At 49.8% G+C, this 19,254-nt stretch overlaps 1 protein-coding gene across 1 annotated transcript in view; it reads right to left on the bottom strand.

Annotated features, from left to right (window-relative positions):
* Fbxw8 (F-box and WD repeat domain containing 8) overlaps window positions 1-19,254 on the bottom strand; it is an 88,905-nt gene that overhangs the window by 41,812 nt on the left and 27,839 nt on the right. The window contains exons 4-5 of the mRNA XM_051161623.1: window positions 17,541-17,629; window positions 6,799-6,956 (exon numbers count right to left, since the gene is read on the bottom strand). Coding sequence (XP_051017580.1) covers window positions 6,799-6,956; window positions 17,541-17,629 — 247 coding nt within the window. The remainder of the gene's footprint in view (window positions 1-6,798; window positions 6,957-17,540; window positions 17,630-19,254) is intronic.

The raw sequence follows: 19,254 nt of genomic DNA, 5'->3' as shown, positions 1-19,254 counted from the left end.
GCTAGGAAATCCAGGCCTGTTACACAAACAAACAAACAAACAAACAAACAAAACAGTTTCTAATTATTTGCTGTTAACTTGAATACAAGTGATTTTTATGTTCTCATGTTAGACCCAGGAACACAGCTAAGTGTACTAAATGGATTTTATGCACACATTATGTACAGGTGTTTTCACTTCACAGCTTTCTGCTTCTAGTTCTCATGATCTTGCAGCACCCAGAGGCTGTCTGCATCAGCACTGCCGTGCACAACTAGGGACAGACTGGGTACAGCTTTCTCACAAATGCTCTTAAGCAAATACAAAAATGTCTTTTATGTGTTAGCAAAGATTTATTTATTTATTATTTGGTAACAACCAAAGTGAGTCCAGGACAGCCAAAGCTACACAAAGAAACCCTGTCTTGAAAAAATGAGAGAAAGAGGGGGGTAGGGGAGGGGAGGAGAGAGAAGCTGTTGAAAGAGCAAGAGCATCTCTGTGTCGCTGGCCTGGGCAGGTTCTGCAGCTCTCAGCGCCGGCTCCTAAACTCACACACCTCACATACTAGTGTCCCTTGCCTTGTCCTGTGCTGTCTCTTGCCCATACACTAGTGTAAGTTTGGGCCGCACCTTTGCTCTTCTCTAAGAAGTGACAGTGTTGGAAACTCATACTTAACAGAGTGATTCAATTTCTAAGTTCCTTGTAACAGAAGCCCTGTGTATAAAGTACTTGCCACACAAACGTGAGGGTATACATGTATGACACATGTGTGCACACACAGAGACTTAAAAAAAAATGGATTCCAATTCCAAACGTAAAATCTTGTGCAGAGGCCACAGTTTTCTTTTTAACTTGCTATTCTGAAACAATTTCAAAGTCCCAGCAGCGCTGCATAAAGCCCTCTGCACTGTCTGCATGCCCCGGCCACTGCCTAACCCATCAGTGCTCACTTGGCTGTCCTCTCCACAAGGCTGCAGGACAGGACGTGCACAGCTCAGCACACAACAGACCCTGGGTCTCATCCCCAGTACAGGAAGGAAAAAGCACCGATACAACCAGCAGAGCACCAACTGCCCTTTAGTCTAGTATGGCCTTGAGAGACTGTCCCAGCTTTCCACAATGCTAATAGCCCTGTGACACGGGCAGCCATTTCATGAGATGACCCTCCATTTGGGTTTGCCCTTTGCTGCCTCCTGACTCTGTGGCCAGGCTCTGGCACGCCAGAGCTACAGTGTGCTGGTCTCGCTGTGCGCTCATGCACGTGGTGGAGATGTAAGTCTGGGCCAGCAGTGATGACACTCAACATGGCCCCTCACTAAGACGACTTGGCCAAGCTGCCCCACAGCACATCGCTCTTCTCTCTTTTAATTAATCTTTCCTGAGGCTATTCTTTGAGACTAAAGGAAATTCTGGTCTCATCTCGTTCTTATCCACTAGTTTTAGCAGCAACTATTTTTTCTTCTGATTTTGTATTAGTTACCAACAGTGACTTTTTACTCCTACCATCCTTTCTATATTTATGAGCTGATGTTCCAACTTAAGGGATTTCCTCACGTTCCCTTTTTAATCCTCTACTCTTGTTCTAGAATGCTTGTGGATCCCTGTTTATTCAGCGGGCCATCATCTGCCACCGTCCTTACTCATGTTGACACTCAAACTGGCCAGATCTGGCTAATGGAACACCTCAGGCTTCCTTCCGTGTTCTTTGTATGTGATGCCTTCACATACTCCTGACTTTGCCCTTTCCCTCCCAAATTCCAAGGTCAGCCATTTCTCCTGCAGCTGGTTCCTGGTGGTGGAGCAGTAGCCTCCAGAACAGGGTTCAAGTCTGGCCACTGCTGCTGGGCTGCTGAGCCTTGCAGCCATGGCCACACACTGTTCTAGTTCCACCTTTGCTGCTCTCTTAAAAGCCTGACCAAATAGCGAGGCTTGGTTTCCGCTTGCAGCTTACAGTGTCCATCGTGAAGGGAGACAAGGTACACTGAGCTCCCTCCCTCCTCACTGAGAAAGCCAACATCAGAGATAGGCCAGCAGCATGAGCAACAGGAAAGCCCAGATTGCTTATTTGCAGTTGTTTCAAGAAACATTTTCTATTTATCTTGAGTGATGTACTCAACAACATTCTGTGAGGGCAGGTGGCTACCCTGAGGGGCCAGTGAGCCTGCTGGTGAGAGGCTGAAGGCAGCAGTTCTCAGAACTCGAGAGGCAGGAAAGAAGTCAGACGAGCTTCTTTAGGTCTGCTGAACTGCTTTGCTACCACTCTCACGGGTAAACCCTAGAAAGGAGACAGCCGCAGGTCCTGCGCGCTGCCCTCTGTGGGGTGAGCATAGGACGCCAGAGGAGTGCACACCAACACTCTCAGGTGGGGTGGCCCTTACAGTCCAACGTCAGTTAGAGAGAGGCACAAAACGTGGGGCGACCAGTATCACTGCAGCGGGACAGTGAAGTCCTGTTTGGCAATAATGTCACCTGCTCACTGAAAGTGAGCGACAGAGCATATTTGGAGTGACTTTGGGCAACGTACTGTAATTTACCATCCTTCAAAGAACAGGTCACTATCAGCAATAGAAAATAAAAGACACATCTCATCAACACGAGTCTTCTCAGAGAGCCATGGGAGCGGCCTCAGCTGAAGGAGCAGCCTGCCCCAGGCACACGCAACAGGCTCAGTCCCCAGCTCTTCTCCCGAAGGGGCAGGAAAGCCTTCTAAGCAACAGTGTGATTCAGCAGCTCAACGACATTACAGTCTCTGCAGTTTGTCTAAACAAAATCAAAGACCCTGGGATGTGCTGGGTCTCAGTCACACTCAAGTGCAATGTCTCCAAGGCCGCTGCTCTACACAGCGAGCTTCAGGATAGCTCAGACTACACAAGAGTTTTAGGATATCATGGACCACACAGCAAACTTCAGGATAGCCCAGACTATACAGAGTTTTAGGGTATCCTGGACTACACAGTGAACTTCAGGATAGCCTGAATAGCCTGGATTACACAGAGAGGTTTAGGATAGCCTAATCTACACAGTGAGCTTCAGGATAGCCAAGACTCCAAAGAGATGCCCTGTCTCAAAAGCAAAATTAACAAAATGTGCAATGGTTCAATGTCTCAAATACTTCTAAACCACTTTCAACTCTGCACTTAAATTTTTTAAAACTCTGTGTGTGTGTGTGTGTGTGTATGTGTGTGTGTGTGTGTAGGGGGTGTACATGCATATAGGTCAGAAGACAGCTTGGACTTGGTTCTCTCTTTCAACCACATGGTTCTGGGAAGAACTCAGGCCATCAGCTGTGGCAGCAAACACCTTTACCGACTGAGCCATCTCAGCAGAAGTTTGATACTTCTCCCCTGAATATGATAAAACTGCTCGCATTCGGGCTGGAGACATGGCTCAGTGGTTAAGAGCACTGGCTGCTCTTCCAGAGGATCTGAGTTCAATTCCCACACCTACATGGCATCTCACCACTGTCTGTAACTCCAGTTCCAGAGGATCTGGCACCCTCTCACAGACATGCAAGCAGAACACCAATGCACATAAAAATAAATTATATATATATAAAAAAAAAAAAACCCTGCTCACATTCCCACTGCTGTGCAAATGGTATGACTGCCTTCTAAAAAGACAGTGTCCGGCAGTTTTCACTCTCTGTTGGAAAGGAGCTTAAGTGCTGCTGTTTGCTCCTGAGCCTCAGGATAGCAGGCAAGAGCTGATGAGTCGGACTTTAAAAGAAAAGTGTCAAGAAAAAGGTGTCAAGACAAAGGCCCTGGGTAGAAACAGTTCTCCACAACCCGTAGCCAGAGGTGGCAGGCAGCTCACAGCTCACACAGACCTTTGGGTCACTGCTCCACTTCTAAAGCTTCACTCCTGGCCAAAGGGAAGGAGCATGGCTCACACTGCATTCAGACACCACCAACAGTCAAATACACACTGACGAAACTATCAAACTCTGTGCTTTTAAACATAAACCTAGGAGCACCCAGTCTCCAGAGCTGCCTATGTCAAATGCAGCCCACCTTTTATAGCTATGGAGCTTGCAGACCTGCTCCCACCCACCTGATCCACTGGTAAATGAGAAATGGTTCAGCAGGCTCCAGCCAGACAAGGAGGCCTGTGTGCGTTCGTGACAACCGCAGGAGGTGCTGCAGGAGGAGATAAGCCACCTCACCCTGCCTGACGGTACCAGAGAGAGAGATGCACTGACCCGTCAAGGCTGAGTGCTGGCACCCCAGGTTTTGCCTCTTCTTTCCACCTCAGATAGACAGACCAACAATTTTCCCTCATAGAACAAGCGTCTCATCTCATTTCTCACCGAAGACTGAGCTTTGAAGAGAAACTCAAGTGGGGAATGGTGGTCCCAGAACACTGCCATCCCCTAATGTCGTGGCTTGAGGCCAGAGGCAGGCAGGCAGGCATGGAGCAGATGGAGTCCTGGCAAGGTCCCTGCTGTCCCTGCACGAGCAGCTGCTCATTACTCAGAACCTTCGCTTGCTTTAGCTAATGCTCCAGGAAAAGCATTTTGATTTGATTCATTTCGGGACGGTAACGCGCAGCACAATTAGTGGTAAAATCAAACTGGAGGGTAGCCAGTGCTGACAATTGGAAACAAGGCACAAGAAATATGAGGCCAGTGGATTGGAATTCAAAAACTCACAACTGTGGATTGCCTTGCCAAATCCCAGCCCCCAGGTGCGAGCGCTGGGTTCCTCAGGGCACAGCTCTGGAAAGGCGGCTGAAAGGCTAGCTTTCTCCCAGAGTCCTCCTGCAGGTAGGCTCCTGCTGTGGAGAGCTTGGCAGCTTCAACAAGGGGTCTCGGGACTTCACTTAGGCACAAGGGCAGGGCCGGAGTTCATTAACTCCACAAAGCACAATGCAGCAGCCGCACACGGTCCTTTGCTACAGCGCTTTTGCCCAAGAAGCACCAACCACTACTCTTGGAAGAGGACAAGGAGAGTGTGCACTTGCTATCTAGACCTGTGAGCCCTGAGTCAGCTCTTTGGAACTATGTCAATCTGTCTGAGGACTGAGGACAAGGCCACCTGGGATTGGGAGAAGGACCAGAAGGTGCCGCAGAAATCCCCCGACAACCTGATCCGACTAGTAGTGCCTGCTAACTTGAGAGGAGAGCTCCTGGAGGAGGAAGGGCCTTCACACCTAAGCAAACAAAGCCAAAGCTCCGAGGCAAATCCTGGACCTCACAGCAAAGTGACTGCCCATCAACATAACCTGAGACCCTAAAGCACAGGGTGTTTAAGCTCTGACAACCAGACCAACAGTGCCCTGAGCAGACCAAGCACAGGCTGCTCCTATCTACATGAATGCACATTTGTGTGCAGTCTTGGTGCATGTGTGTCTTCATGAGTCTGTGTGTCTGCACACCTAACTTGCAGTACTTTATTTTCCTCTCAAGCTTATCAGATATGAGCCCAGTGCTCACGTTACAAGTCTGCGTGCTTGCTGTCAGTAACACCACTCCAGCAACAGTGGAGCTGGGAGACAACACTAGCTATGGTTTCGACAACTTCACTCTCTAGCCTTCAGTTTCCCCACGGATGGAAAAGTCTCTGCATCAATCAAATGTGCAGGACAGAGTATCCTAAAGCTGCAGACTAAGCAGGAAGCATGCTCAGGCTGAGGCTATGCTTCATACCCAGGATCACCAACCATACATGGAAAAGCCTAACAAGGCTGCACAAGTGCCATGCTGCCGCCGCCGCTGTTTTGAGGGTGCTAGTTTGAACCCAGGGCCTCATGCATGGCGGGCAAGTACATGCTGAGCCACATCGCTAGTCTCAACTTAGCTAATAACCATCTGTGGTATCTACTAGCATTAAAGCAGAACAATAAAGTTCTGCTCAATTGTTAAAATTCCTACCTTTACTTTTTATAGCTCTGAATTTTCACTGTTAAGTATTGACTGGTTATAAAACTCCCTAGCAGCTCTTGTAGCTCTGTTCCCCCCCCCCCCCCCCACCCACCCCCACCTCGTGCCAAATGACACCCCACTGCCTGCCGATCTGGTGTGAATACTCAGTCCTGAAATGCACGGGGGCAACATCCAGGCTAGCTGGGGCAAAGCTTTTGAGCTGCAAATTTCCCAACACAATGGCTGTGTCAGACATTGGGACCATGAGCAGTAAACAGGCAGGCTACCACGCCAGTGACGTCATCACTTCTATCAGCTAGTAATGTGACATGGTCCACCATTTCTGCAACAGTTCTATAAATCCACAGTTATTCACATGCACTAGGGTTCTGCCCAGGACAGGGACAATACATGAAGGACAGTGTGTGGTATGAGTGGCAAGGGAAGGCAGGCGCTGACTTCCAGTTTTCTGCCTATACATGTCAGGTCACCTCTCTATCCTTGTCTCTATTCTTTTTAGACTAAGCAGAGGGTACAGGAAAAGTAGGCCAAGTATATTTAATATTTTAAACTAAATACACCATTTGCTTAAGATAGTCTGGCCAGCTTCATCATGCCTGGCACTGACGTCCAGCTCAATGGTTCCAGGATGAATTAAACACCAGTTTTAAAGGGTGCCATGTTCCAATGCCTCTAATGCACCAGAGTTATTAGCTAGCTCCACATAAAAGCAGGAGGGAGCACATGGACATGCATGTGAAGAGGCAGGGGTGTGTGCGAATGTGTATATGCCCTGTGTATAGGAGGTGGGGGGGCAGGCTTGTGAATGTGTGTGCACACTTGGAGGAGACAGGGAGCATGCAGTGTGTGTGCATGGAGGAGGCAGGAAGGCTGCAGCTACTGTAGTGGGTGAGGCTTTGTCTTGGACGACCGGGAGGAGGGAGGACTGAGGTACTCACCATCCTCGTAAGCTGCCACTGCCACCGAGCTATTGATCCTCACAAAGGAGACATATGGCTGCATTCCAGGCTCCTCTTCCTCAGACTCAGATTCCAGGAAGGGGGCCACATAGTCCCAGGTGCGGGTGTCCCACACCCTCACATCCCCTGATGTGTATCTGGAAGAGAAGAACATTCTTGGTTCCAAGAGAAATCTGGAAGCTATACACAGCAGGGTTTGGGCTGGTTGGGAGGTGCTGCTCCTTTGGTGGTTTCAATGAGTGACTAATGGGGAAGGTGTCAACTGGACCACAAAAGGCTGTGAACACAGCCCACACTGCTACAACACAATGGTGCACGCCTTGAATCCCAGCACTCAGAAGGCAGAGGCAGGCGGATCTTTGTGAGTTCAGCCCAGCCTGGTCTACACAGTGAGTTCCAGGACAGCCATAGCTACATAGTGAGATCCTGTCTCAAAAAATAAATAGACAGATAGATTCCTACTCTCATAACCAAGCCACTACCTACGTCCCTCCCACTGCAAGAATCACAAGCAGAAACATGGATGAGTGCTGGTATTCCATCAAACATGCGTGTAGAGGCACAGCTGCAGCTGGGACACTGAGAGCCAACAGCCCTGCAGACTCAAGCTCCTCACACCTCCTCCAGGAACACAGCTGACTAGGGCACTCCAAGGACATCAGATCTGCTCAAAAGACTCCCTGCAGAGTCAGGCACTGCTGCCTTCCTATGAAGAGCACCTGTCCTCCCACCAAAAAAGCAAGGGCCCTAGTTCTGGCTGTCTGAAGGCAGCTCTGGCCACTTCCTGGGTGACCCCTAAATCGTGAGGTCCTCAGGATGATAGTTGTGCACAGTCCACATTTCTCCCCCTGAATCCCTTAGGCAGGGAGGCAGGGGTTGAGGAGCAGCTGTGGGCTCTTGAGGAGTACAGGGAGACAGGGAGTCCAAGGAACCGTCTTCCCAAGGCCCTAACCGCACTCCCTCAGGATCTCACAGCAGAGGCAAACGTCTAGTTTACCTCAGAAAGCTGGGACATGATCTTGTCTGAGGTGGCTACAGAATGCCATCTCAGGCGAGGTGCCCATGTTTATGTATTCTGTGTGTGTGCATGCATGCTGGAGGAGGGGCACACGCGTACCACAGTACATGTATGAAAGCCAGATAACAATGTGGAGTTGGTTCTCTTTCCACTTTTATGTAGGTTCCAGGGACAGACTCAGGACAGGACTCTAGGCTTTCAAGACAAGTGCTTTTATCTCCTCAGCCATCTCATCCACCCAAGGGAAGATCTCTTTGTTTGTCTGTTTGTTTTGGTTTTTCAAGACAGGGTTTCTCTGTGTAGCCTTGCTGTCCTGGACTTGCTTTGTAGGCCAGGCTGGCCTTGAACTCAGAGATCCACCTGCCTTTGCCTCCTGAGTGCTGGGATTAAAGGTGCCTGGAGAGATTTCTTAATGAGACAACTGTGAGTGTCCTGCCTGCCTCAAGAGTCGTTTTCTTTATAGCATGCTGAAGCATGCCCTCCTCACTAATCCACAGTAACTGTGTACGTTATGTAGCCCACAGGTCACCTGTAGGACAGAGTCCAGACACCATTCTGTCAGGAGGGGCACAAAATAGGGAGGCTTCCCCTCACTGGACTGCTGTCATTCTGAGGATCACTCCTTATCAATGACGATGCATAACCAAAGCTGCACACTGATGTGACCCTGAGCAGTCACCACCCCAGGCTCCAGGCTCTTCGGGAAGTGGTCTAGATGACCACATTAATGAGGGACCCCATATAGAAAGTGCCCCTCCTACAGCTGCACCAAGGCACCAGCTCAGCACCCTCAGCCCAACTGGGGCTCTTCATGGGAACATAACCATTCGTTTCAGCTACAGAGACCACAGGGAGGCCAGCGTGGGGATCCAGACTATGAGTCCACATGATGGGAACTATGACCCACAAAAGCAATATGAAGAGAAAGGTACATGATAAGAAAACATAACCATGATATGTTCTTTCTCCAGGCAGTCCTGGCTGGACTGTTTCATGCTGTGTTCCATGATGCCCCATTGGGGCTACAGTGGGAGGAGCAGGCTGTGGAAGGCGTGCTCTGGGGGACCAGGGCTCCAGCTCACTGGCCTCTCCAGAGAGTTCTGAGGCAAACAGGAACAAATATCACAAGGAAAACATGTTTCACCTTTGAAGAACAGAGGCGAGCTGTGTGAGACAACTACTGCTATGTCCTCGTTTGAGGAGTGGGCAGGAGAAGGGCAAAGAACACCACAAGACACAGCTGAGTCATCACAGGCACTCCCCAGGCTGTGGTCCATAGGCTCCCTAGCTTCTGCAGGGATGCCTTTCTTTTGTCAGTGCTGTCACCCACAGGACAAAAACAGGCTCCTCCCACACTTACCACACCCCCTCATTCCAGAGACTGCCCCAGACTCCTTGCCCCATAGGCCTGCAGTCAGGCTCCCCTGCTCACTCAGCTGCTGTGTGCTATCTCCACTGGCCATCTGTGCAGGCACTGGCTCCTCACCTGGCTGCTCTCTGCACCTCACACACAGCTTATGCTACAGAGAAGTGGTACCTGCAAAGAGCAGGTCACTGGCTGTGCCCTAAAAGGCGGTAATGACTCTCCTTGCTCAAAGGCAGCAGCCCCAGCACTAATGGGGAGTGAAGCACCCAGAACACAGACAATCCTCCTCAGAGTTCTGCATCTCCTTCCAAAAAGACTAAACTGTAGCTCTAGGAGACATCAGGCAAACCCAGTTATTTGCATAAACATGGAATTCTGCAGACAGCCACTTGAATTAACTCTGTTCTTCAAAGCCAAAGAAGCGTGAGACTCAAGCACATTCGCCCTGACTGGAGGCAGATTTCACATTTGAGCAGGAGCTGCAGGACCCATGTGCACGCTCTGACAGCTAAGGGAGAGAACACCATAGCAGAGGATGTGAGGCTGCTGAGCCATGCTGCAGACAGGCATTTTCACCAGTGGACTGCTTAGGGCAGAGGAACCTGCACAAACTCCTAAGTGTGGTCTAAGTGTGCTTACTCACACTGGCCAAGAGGGGCAAAGGAAGATGTGGGGATGGAGGTGGGAAAGGTTCCAGATGGCTCCACTGCTGTCTAATGACAATTACACTCAACCAATTAAGACACCACTATGATGGCCACACAGTCAGGAAGCCTCCGGACCTCAGCGCTGATGGCTGTAACTAGTGTGCATAGCACAACTACAGCTATGTTAGCTGATGCAGAAGCACAGAGGAAGTGAGGTGGCCTCTTCGCAGAGTCAGGATGTACCCAGCTGCACACGGGCCAGGGACACGGAAGAACCGCGTGCTTTCCCAATTATGCTAGGCCTGGCAAGGTGGCACTTACCTCTAAATATGGAGGTCAGAGATGGCAGACTTTCTGTTCAAAGAGTGGTACTAGCTCCTAAGCCAGGCTACTTGGTACAACAAGGGCAACTGCCAATTTAAAATGATTACCAATGAAGAACAGCCGATTCGAAGCAGAGGCCACAAGAAAAGGGGGGTGGAGGAACTGGTCCCCTCCTGTGTGGCACCCTGCGAGGAAGGTGGATTTACTCCCCAGTGCCACTAAAACCAAATGTGTTCGAGGTTCTTCTGAGCAATCTGGACAGGTGGAGGAGGGCTTAAGGGGAGAATGCTGAGGCACAGAGCTAAGTGGCTTATCCAAGGTCAGCTGGGCTCCAGGTCTCCCTCAGTCTGCTACCAACAAGTTACTCCACACCCTGAAATACAACTTTCAACAGACATTGCTCCCAAGAACCTGGCCCGTTTTAAGTGAAACATAAGAAATTTGTGGTTTGCCTCGTGTGCTCATCTATCTGGGTAGGACACAGCACCCGCCCCCCAGATTCTCTCCATCAGTCCCACCACCCTATTTTATGGGAAGTCAGATAGCAGCAACCAAAGCCCCAGAAGTGGGAACTGGAGCACGGGGCTGGGCTGACCCAAGACCACCTTCCACACTCAATATCATACCCTGGGTGAGCACAAAGATCACTGAAAGTTCTTCCTTCACAGGACCCTGCTGCTGCTGCTCTCCCAACTGAAGTCTCAACTCTGTTCTGAACGCTTGGACCCCTGTGCCAAGGACTCAACTGCTGTGGCCCCTCCAGCCAGGAAGACAAATGCTCAGCCAGGAAGACAAATGCTGCAGTAGATTACTATGACCAGTGTTGCCTGGAGTGCAGAGGGACACCCTTCCCCGAAGCGAGCACCCCCGACCTAGTACTGACAATCCTTGGGGCCAGCTGGAGGGCAGCTCCCCAGGAGGAAGCTGTCCTGGTACTGGGCCTGTCTGGGGTGCTTCCCACGACGTCATGGCCAGTGCCATGCTGCCCCATAGCCACTGGCAGCTGCAACCTTTGTTGGCATAGGATCTGCTCCTATGCACAGTCCTGTGAGCAGTCTACTCTTGCTGGCTGTGACCTTGATGAGGGATCTACTGGCTCCAGCCTGGAGGGGAGTGGCTGAAGGCTGCCTAGGTGTGGCGCCCACATACCAGAGGAGATTTACACCCTCAGCACTGGGAGGTCTTCAGAACTCTTCTGCTCTGTGCTTTCTGTGGTGATCAATAAAATCTAGAGTATTTACCGTTTTCTACAGAACATGACTGCTGTATTGCACAATTAACAAAATGAACTCGGCCCCACAGTGCAGCCACTCTGTGGAAATGCACTAGAGCAAACATCGAGAGGAGCGTAAGATGTAGCAATTGAAAAATAATGAACATCTTAATGGCCCTTGCGTGGTGCATGCACTGCACACTTAGAACTGCTTTCCATACATCTTGGTTAATGACAATCAATAGAGTCAGAGTCGATGATGATTAGGCAGAGTTATTGGAGCTGTGGCCCTTCCCATAATTCCCCGGAGAAGCAGAGATGGATAAATGCAGCCATGAGTTCATCAGTATTTATTAAGGACATTCTGGAGCGCCTTCATTAAAGATGTAATAAATGCAAAGCTCTCCTCTAGCTGCGCATCAGCAGCTTACCTCAGACTTACTTACTAGAAGAGCACGCATGCCTCACGGCAGAAAATAAATAAATTTCTAAGTATTTTTAAAAAGCGGTCCCTAGTGGGTCGTGACGGAGCTCCTTATGGGAAACAGTCCAGAGCCATAAGCGGCAGCACAAAATCCATACGAGGCGAGGCTGAAAGGAGACCTGCCAGGAGAAGGTTTCTTTGAAAAGGAGAAAGCTGGAAAGCATGTCCGTGCTAAGTGTAAGTATAGGTAACAAGGACAGAACAGAACCTCATCACCAATCTGTACTCTCAAAACCCTGCTGTCCCAGGAGCCTTCTCAAAAGCCAGCAGAGCATCGACATGCCTGACAACTTTAGTTCCTCAGCAGAAAAGATTTTAAAATCCAGGGCAAATACACACTGCTTCACAGCCCAGCCTCTCTCAATATTGGCACACAGTCAGAGCAAAGGTAGACTTTTACTCCTTGAGACAGTGGAGGAAAGATGCTTGTCAGTAAGTTAACTCACCTCAGATAAGTGTGCTTAAGTGTGCATGCATTCCCTGTGTCTTTCCCTGTGAATGACCACCGCCTGAGATAAGTGACGCCTCAAAGTTTATGAACCTAAAGAAGCTCCAGGTCCAAGAGCAAACATTCAGACCCCAGATCCCGTGGATAGAGGAGAAATTAACCCTGCACCAGGCCTGTAGCCGAGACACAGCAGAGCTCACCTGCTGCCAGAAAGTTGCAGTGTTTCTTAGGCATCTGCCCCAGTGATCTTGACTCAAAGGAAATGGTTCTCAACCTTGGGTCATGACCCCATTGAGTGTCATATATTAGATATCCTGCATATCAGATATTTATATTATAACAGCAGCAAACTTATAGTTATGAAGTAGCAACGAAATAATGTTATGGTTGGGCGTCATCACAACATGGGGAACTGTATTAGGGGGTTGCAGCATTAGGAGGGTTGAGAACCACTGATTTAAAGGATGAGATGGAACAGGACAGCCAAGCACTTTTAGGTAAAAGGAGAATTAACTTTTGCAGCACTGACTGATAGTTTTCCCTCCAATCCCATCTGCAGAGTAGAAACATGGGTACACAGCCGTGGCTTCCTCCAGTAAAGGCAGGAACAATACATGGTGACCATGGAAACCGAGGGAAAGCACCTGGGTGGACTGAAGCATCCCTCAGCATATAAAGGGGCTGAATCTTTTAAACATCTGGGAGACACAGTCCTCTAGTGTGACTAGAAAGCCAGCTAACTGATGGAAACGAGCCGCTTCAGACATGGGATACCGAGTGAGGGGGAGCTAACTGAGCACCACCACACACTCCCGGGCATGGATAAAAGCTTTTGGTGAGCTAATAGCTTAATGGTGGCAGAGTTGGCACAGAGTCTCAAAGGAGCCTAGGCTTGGCTCCCCGGACTCCCAGGCTCTACCTGGGAGGCTCCTCACCAGGTGGTCCTCCTGCAGTACTTACAGCAAACTCTACTTGGCCCCACATCTTGGTCTGGTGCTGTGACCTTTATGAGCCCATGATGTCATCTGTTTGCAGGTTTTAACTTCCAAGGGGCCACTGGGGAGGAGCAAAGCCCAAGCCCCACGGAACAGAGAAGCTGTCACAGCTCTTCGCTCCTATTAATTCCCCTCAACAACATGCACAGAATGCTACTGTCCTTCTTTGTCTTTGTGCTAGAGACTGGACCTAAGACATCATGTTTTCTAGGCAGACATACTTATCCTGAGCTACACCGCCAATTCCAACATATAATTGTAAGAACATCCTAAAACTGTAAGACTTGTCACCTATAAAAATCAAAATTAATGGGGGCTGGAGTGATGGCTCAGTGGTTAAGAAGTGCCACCTCCTCTTCCAGAGGTCCTGAGTTCAATTCCCAGCCACCACATGGTGGCTCACAACCATCCATAATGTGATCTGATGCTCTCTTTGGCAGATAAAACACTCATATACAAATAAAGTTTTTTTTTTTTAAATCAAAATTAAAAAGAAAAGGCAAACCAGATATTTCCTGTCGCGATGCCACCCAGCTTGCAGGTGCAAATGTGACAGAGAAGGCAGACTGGGGCCTCCTAGCCAGTACCAGAAGGATCAGAGCATGGAGAATACAGGTGAACACTGAGCTGGGTAGGACAGAAAGGGACTATATTTGGGAGTAACCTTAAACACATTTTTTCCCTAAGAAATGGGAAATTTTAGCTGGAACAGAGTGGTCTGAAACGCTAGTCCCAGTGGCACATGCCTCTGCCGGCGCTCACATTTTCTAGGATGCTGGTTTCATGGTTGTGACCTATGGAGACTCAGTCAGTCAGGAGCAAAGGCCTGAGAGAGAATGTAGTGGGGCTGGGTGGCTTAGAGAGACTCCATTTGGGACTCTGAGACCCGTCCTCCGTGTCTCCTGGGTGCCACTCAGGCAGGTTCTGCGGAGCCCAAGATGCCTAACATGCGATCCCTGCCAGCTCAAGGAGGCTGCAGTTAACAGGATCAAACCTCCAGGAGGCTCAAAGGCACTGGTTACCAGATGCCCTGAGGACAGCGGTGCTTCTGGCACTATCAAGAAGTAGGGAGCTGTGTGCAGGAGCAAGCTTGTGGCGTGGCATGGGGGCTTGAGATCACAGAGTAACACTGTAAGCACTGAGGGCTGTTTCTGAGTCTGGAAGACACAAAATTCCTCTAAGCCCAGCTAGCAAACCATGAACATGCAATGGCGGCAAACTCTAATCAGACACACATTTATAGGGAGAATGAGGGCTCCACAGCAGCCTCTGCTGTCTAACTTCCAGGACTATGCGGCGCCAAAGCAGAAACAGAAAAATCTGCAGACCTATCCACATGAAATGATTACAACGCTGACACACTGTGTGTTGCAGAACAGTCCAGTCAGCAGCAGGCCTACACAGTGTTCCTAAGGGACTATGAGCCTTTTATCTGTACATGTACATCCTATGTTGCCATCCTCCAAACACTTCTCAGAACACCTAGCAAACAGGGGAAGTTAGACACTGGCTAAAGAGTGTCTGAAGCAAATCTAAGAAAGGAATGAGGAGTGGCCTGGGAAGACTGCACTGAACGGGAGGCAGGGCTCACTCCAGAGTGCTCGGGAACTTGTGGAGGGAGGCAGGGCTGACCTGGCCCATCAAGAATGGGACTGGGAATCTTGGGCGTGGCAGCACAGGCCTTTAGTTCCAGCACTCGGGAGGCATAGGCAGGGGGCTCTCTTGAGTTTGAGGCCAGCTCTGTCTACCAACAGAGTGCCAGGACAGCCAAGGCTACACAGAGAAACCTGTCTTAAAAACAAAACAAAACAAAAGAATGGGGACTGGGTTTCTCTGTAGAGTGCTGACAACGATGTGGAATTAGTATCAGTCGCAGTCTTGCAAATTACTAAAATCTACTGGATTTGATACTTTGAAAGAGTGAATGTCACAGTACGTTTACTCTATACCTCATTTCCAAACAGACGTGACCAGGTGACACAATGGACAGTGCAGGCAGACACAGGTGCATGTGAGGTAAGAGCCAGCCACAGGCTGCACACCAGTCTATGGCTCAGCAAGGAAGGTGGAAGGAAAGTGCTGCGGACACATCTGCACATGGAGCTCAGCTGAATGGGCTGCTGTGTCCACGACAGGTGCTCAGCTTTAGCCCCTCTCGTTTTATGTGAAAAGGAGTCAGGAAGAACCAGGGCTTGGTCCATCCATAAAATGTCAGCCTGGGCCAATGCAGCCTGAGCCAAAGCAAGAGCAGTGCACAGAGAATGCTAGGTGGGGAGACACACGCAATCCCGAGCACAGAGCTTACTCACAGACTGGAGATAAGATGGAACCTAGCCTTTCGTCAGGTTCTCACTCCTGTCAAACAAAGAGAAACAAGAAGAATAAGGAAACTGCCACAAGCGAGAGCAAGAGGCGGTGCTGTCTCTTTAAGAGGCTCCTCAGAGATGCTCAAGTGCAGAAAGCCTGGAGAATACAACATTGATTGGGAATGAGGTAGCCACAAACACCACTGTCTCAAATGAAAAGGGATTCAAGAGCTGACCCAGAAAACAAGCATCGTAACCGCCAGATGAAATTTTAATGATAAACACAAGATGTTCTGCACACAAGAAAGACGGCAGGGTCTCGGATGGAGCCGTCAACTGGAGCTTCTCTCAGAGAGCTTAGCCGAGGAGCCTCTCTGACCTGAAGCTCAAGTTTCACACAATCAATCCCAAAACACTGGCTTCTCTGGGCCTTTGGTGGCCTATCTAGTGCTGAGCAGATCCTCAGGGAGAAGGAGGGGCAGCTGCCTTCAGAGCCACTGGCCTGTGTCCCCTCAGGACTGCATGCTCAGAGAGGCTCCTAACTGGACCTGGGGAAGGGGAGTCCTATAACTCTGTTCCCCGAGGATTCTGAGTCTCAGCTCAGCATCATGGCCTCCCAGCACCATCTTATGCACTTATGCAGAACCCTGAAGTCAGAATAAAGTAACCCTGCACAGTTACCACAATCCTCAGACATGGAGTGAAGCACTCTGCCTCACCTCATAATGACACTGCAGGCCTGACAGCATCCTGACAGACAGACAGACAGGTTATCCACTGGATGTAAAAGCTGAGGGGTCTCTCAGAAAGCTGGCCCTCCCACCAGAGTCTCTTAAAACACAAGGGCCAACGAGAACACTCAGTTGGGTCTCTGAGATGCACACAGTGGCAGGAGAAAACCAACCCTGCAAGCTGTTCTCCCACCCGTGCATGTGTACACCCATGCAGCCACACATGCACACAGAAACCAACCAAGCAAGCAAGTAAACGGAAGTAAAAGGGAACGCTTCTTTATGAGAGGGCTTGCCGTAAAGTACTTCAGTAATCTATTTGAAAATTCAAGTCAAAGGTGCCTTAACTTTTTTTTTTTTTTTTTAACATTTCCTTCATTTGGGGGTGTCATGGCACATGTGGAGGTCAGAGAACAACTTGCAGAAATTGGTTCTCCTTCCACCAACATAAAAGAAGTGTGGGCTCCAGGGTGGAACTCAGGTATAGTCAGGTTTGGTGGCAGCTCTGGGCCATCTAGCTGGCCTTCACATGGTGCTCACTGAAGGTGCAGTGCTGAAGGAGAGTAAAGGAAGACTAGTGCTATCTCCTGGAGTCCAAGGGTGGCGCTTATTTCCGGGTTCCTCTAGGCAGCAGCCCTGAAGCAGCTCTCACAACGCGGACCGACCGGCTCTGAAACTTTCTGGCACAGAACCTGACACAACAAATGTATCAAGTTTATGTTCCGAGGCATTAGCTCAAGAGACATCCTAACCCTAAAGTAAAGCTCATTGTATAGTACGTAGACAAACGCATGCCCAGATCTCCACAGCAGCAGGCGTGAAGAATTCCGCCTGGTGGGTTCCAGAACAGCAGCCAAAGGATTTCACAGAAGCAGACACTGACCGTCTCAGCCAGGAGACTCACAGATGCCTGGCTGTAGGCAAGGGAAAGAAGAGTTTGTGGCCGCAGCTTTGCTGGGAGTGAAGGCTGCCAACAGGAGAGTGAAGCAGGGTCTGTGTGTGCCAACACTAACTGTCCCTGCTCAACCTCTCTCTTCACAGACACTGAGACAAACAGGCACTGACCGCTCCCTACAGCTCCCCACTGTGCAGCTGAAGCTGAGATGCTCGGGCAGAGGGCAGAGGACAGGGGGTGAAGATAAAGACTGAGCGGATGGGAAGGGACACAAAGGGACACGGTTTTGCTTACCCTGCGATGACAACACCGTCATGAGAGCGCACGTCACACAAAACAGCATCGGGAACATGCTCCAGCTCGCTCACAGCGCCTTTGCGATTCTGTGTGAGGAAAAGGGGAATGTGGTTTATACTATTCTTGGGGTGGTCCCCTAAGAATGTGCTCTGCTCTCACCTACATGCCAGAGCCATCTTCTATGTTGTGGACCACACTCAAGCCACTGGGCATTCAGAAGGATAAAATGGCAGTATCATGCATGATGAGACTGCCCAGGTAAGTCTCTAGACCAGAGGCACTGTGTGGAGTAGAGAACATGAGATGCTGGCCTGTCCCCAGAATGTCACTGGGTAGGAAGGAGTGTGTGCACACAGGTAAGTGTCCCTGCACACGGCAGGGCCTGAAGCAGTGCCTCAAACGCATTAAGCAGCTCAGGAGAAAGCACTTAGCGGATATGTAAAAGAACTCCCAGTAGAAACTGAAACTGTTGCAGACATAGTAGGGGGAGGGGCAGAAAAGATGCCATTCTGAGTAAGCTTCCTGCTTCTCAAGGGAATGCTCTTACCCTGAACTTGGCTGCTCCTTGGGAACAGTAGGTGGGATGTTGAGAGGGGTGGGCGGAAGCAGGTTCCAGATTCATACCCTCCCGTGACTTCTGGGCTATTTTTCATGATCACTGAAATGTACTTTTTTTTTTTGGTTTTTTTTTTTTTGGTTTTTTGAGACAGGGTTTCTCTGTGTAGCCTTGGCTGTCCTGGACTCACTTCGTAGACCAGACTGGCCTCGAACTCACAGCGATCCGCCTGCCTCTGCCTCCCGCGTGCTGGGATTAAAGGCATGCGCCACCATGCCCGCCCAGCACTGAAATGTACTTTATTTGTGTTTTTGTTTTGTTTTTTTGAGACAAGGTTTCACTGTGTAGCATTGGCTGTCTTGGACTCACTTTGTAGAGCAGGCTGGCCTGGAACTCACAGCAATCCGCCTGCCTCTGCCTCCCAGGTGCTGGGGTTAAAGGCGTGCGCCACCATCGCCAGGCCTGAAATGTACTTTATATTGGTAAACTGTCCCGTGTTATTTGAACTCAGAAAACAGAGATGCTGCCTCCCCATTTTAGACCCAAGCATGGTCTTGGCTCCCTACTGGGGAGAGGTAAAACAGCAAGCAGCTAGGGCATTTTAAAAACTCATCCTTAAGCTGGGTGTGGTGGTGTAAAACTTAAATCTCAGCTCTTGCAAGGCAGAGGCATGTGGCTCTCTGCAAGCTCGAGGCCAACTCAGTCTGCACTGCAAGTTCTAGGACAGTCAGAGCTGCATAATAGACCTTGTCTCTCTAAATAAATAAATTAATAAAAACAAGTAAAACCTCTCATCCTTGAGTACCAAAGAGTTACCAACTGCTAGCAGGTAACCTACTCCACAAAGGTCACACAGCTGGGTTTCCTACAGCACAAAACCCCCTGGAGAAGAGAAGCTGGGAGCTCATGCTGGGCAGTGCTCTGATGGGAAACTCACCCATGCAGACAGCTGTCTCCACCAGGAAGCTCAGCTGACTGCCTAAACTTCCCGGGCCATTTCTGCTGGACGTTTGAGGTACAATTTGCCGCCGCTGCCACCTTTGTCTGCTCTTCCCACTGGGCACTCCAGTCATCTCTGCGAGATGAGCACCTGGCTTGATGTCTTGCTAGCTGCTGCCTCTCTCTCCACTACTGACTCCTCTGCTATTGCTTGCT

The sequence above is a fragment of the Acomys russatus genome, chromosome 19, assembly GCF_903995435.1.
Source record: "Acomys russatus chromosome 19, mAcoRus1.1, whole genome shotgun sequence".
NCBI classification, from domain to species: Eukaryota; Metazoa; Chordata; class Mammalia; order Rodentia; family Muridae; genus Acomys; species Acomys russatus.
The sequence above is the reverse complement of the archived record's forward strand: the minus strand, read 5'-3'. Positions and strand labels throughout refer to the sequence as shown.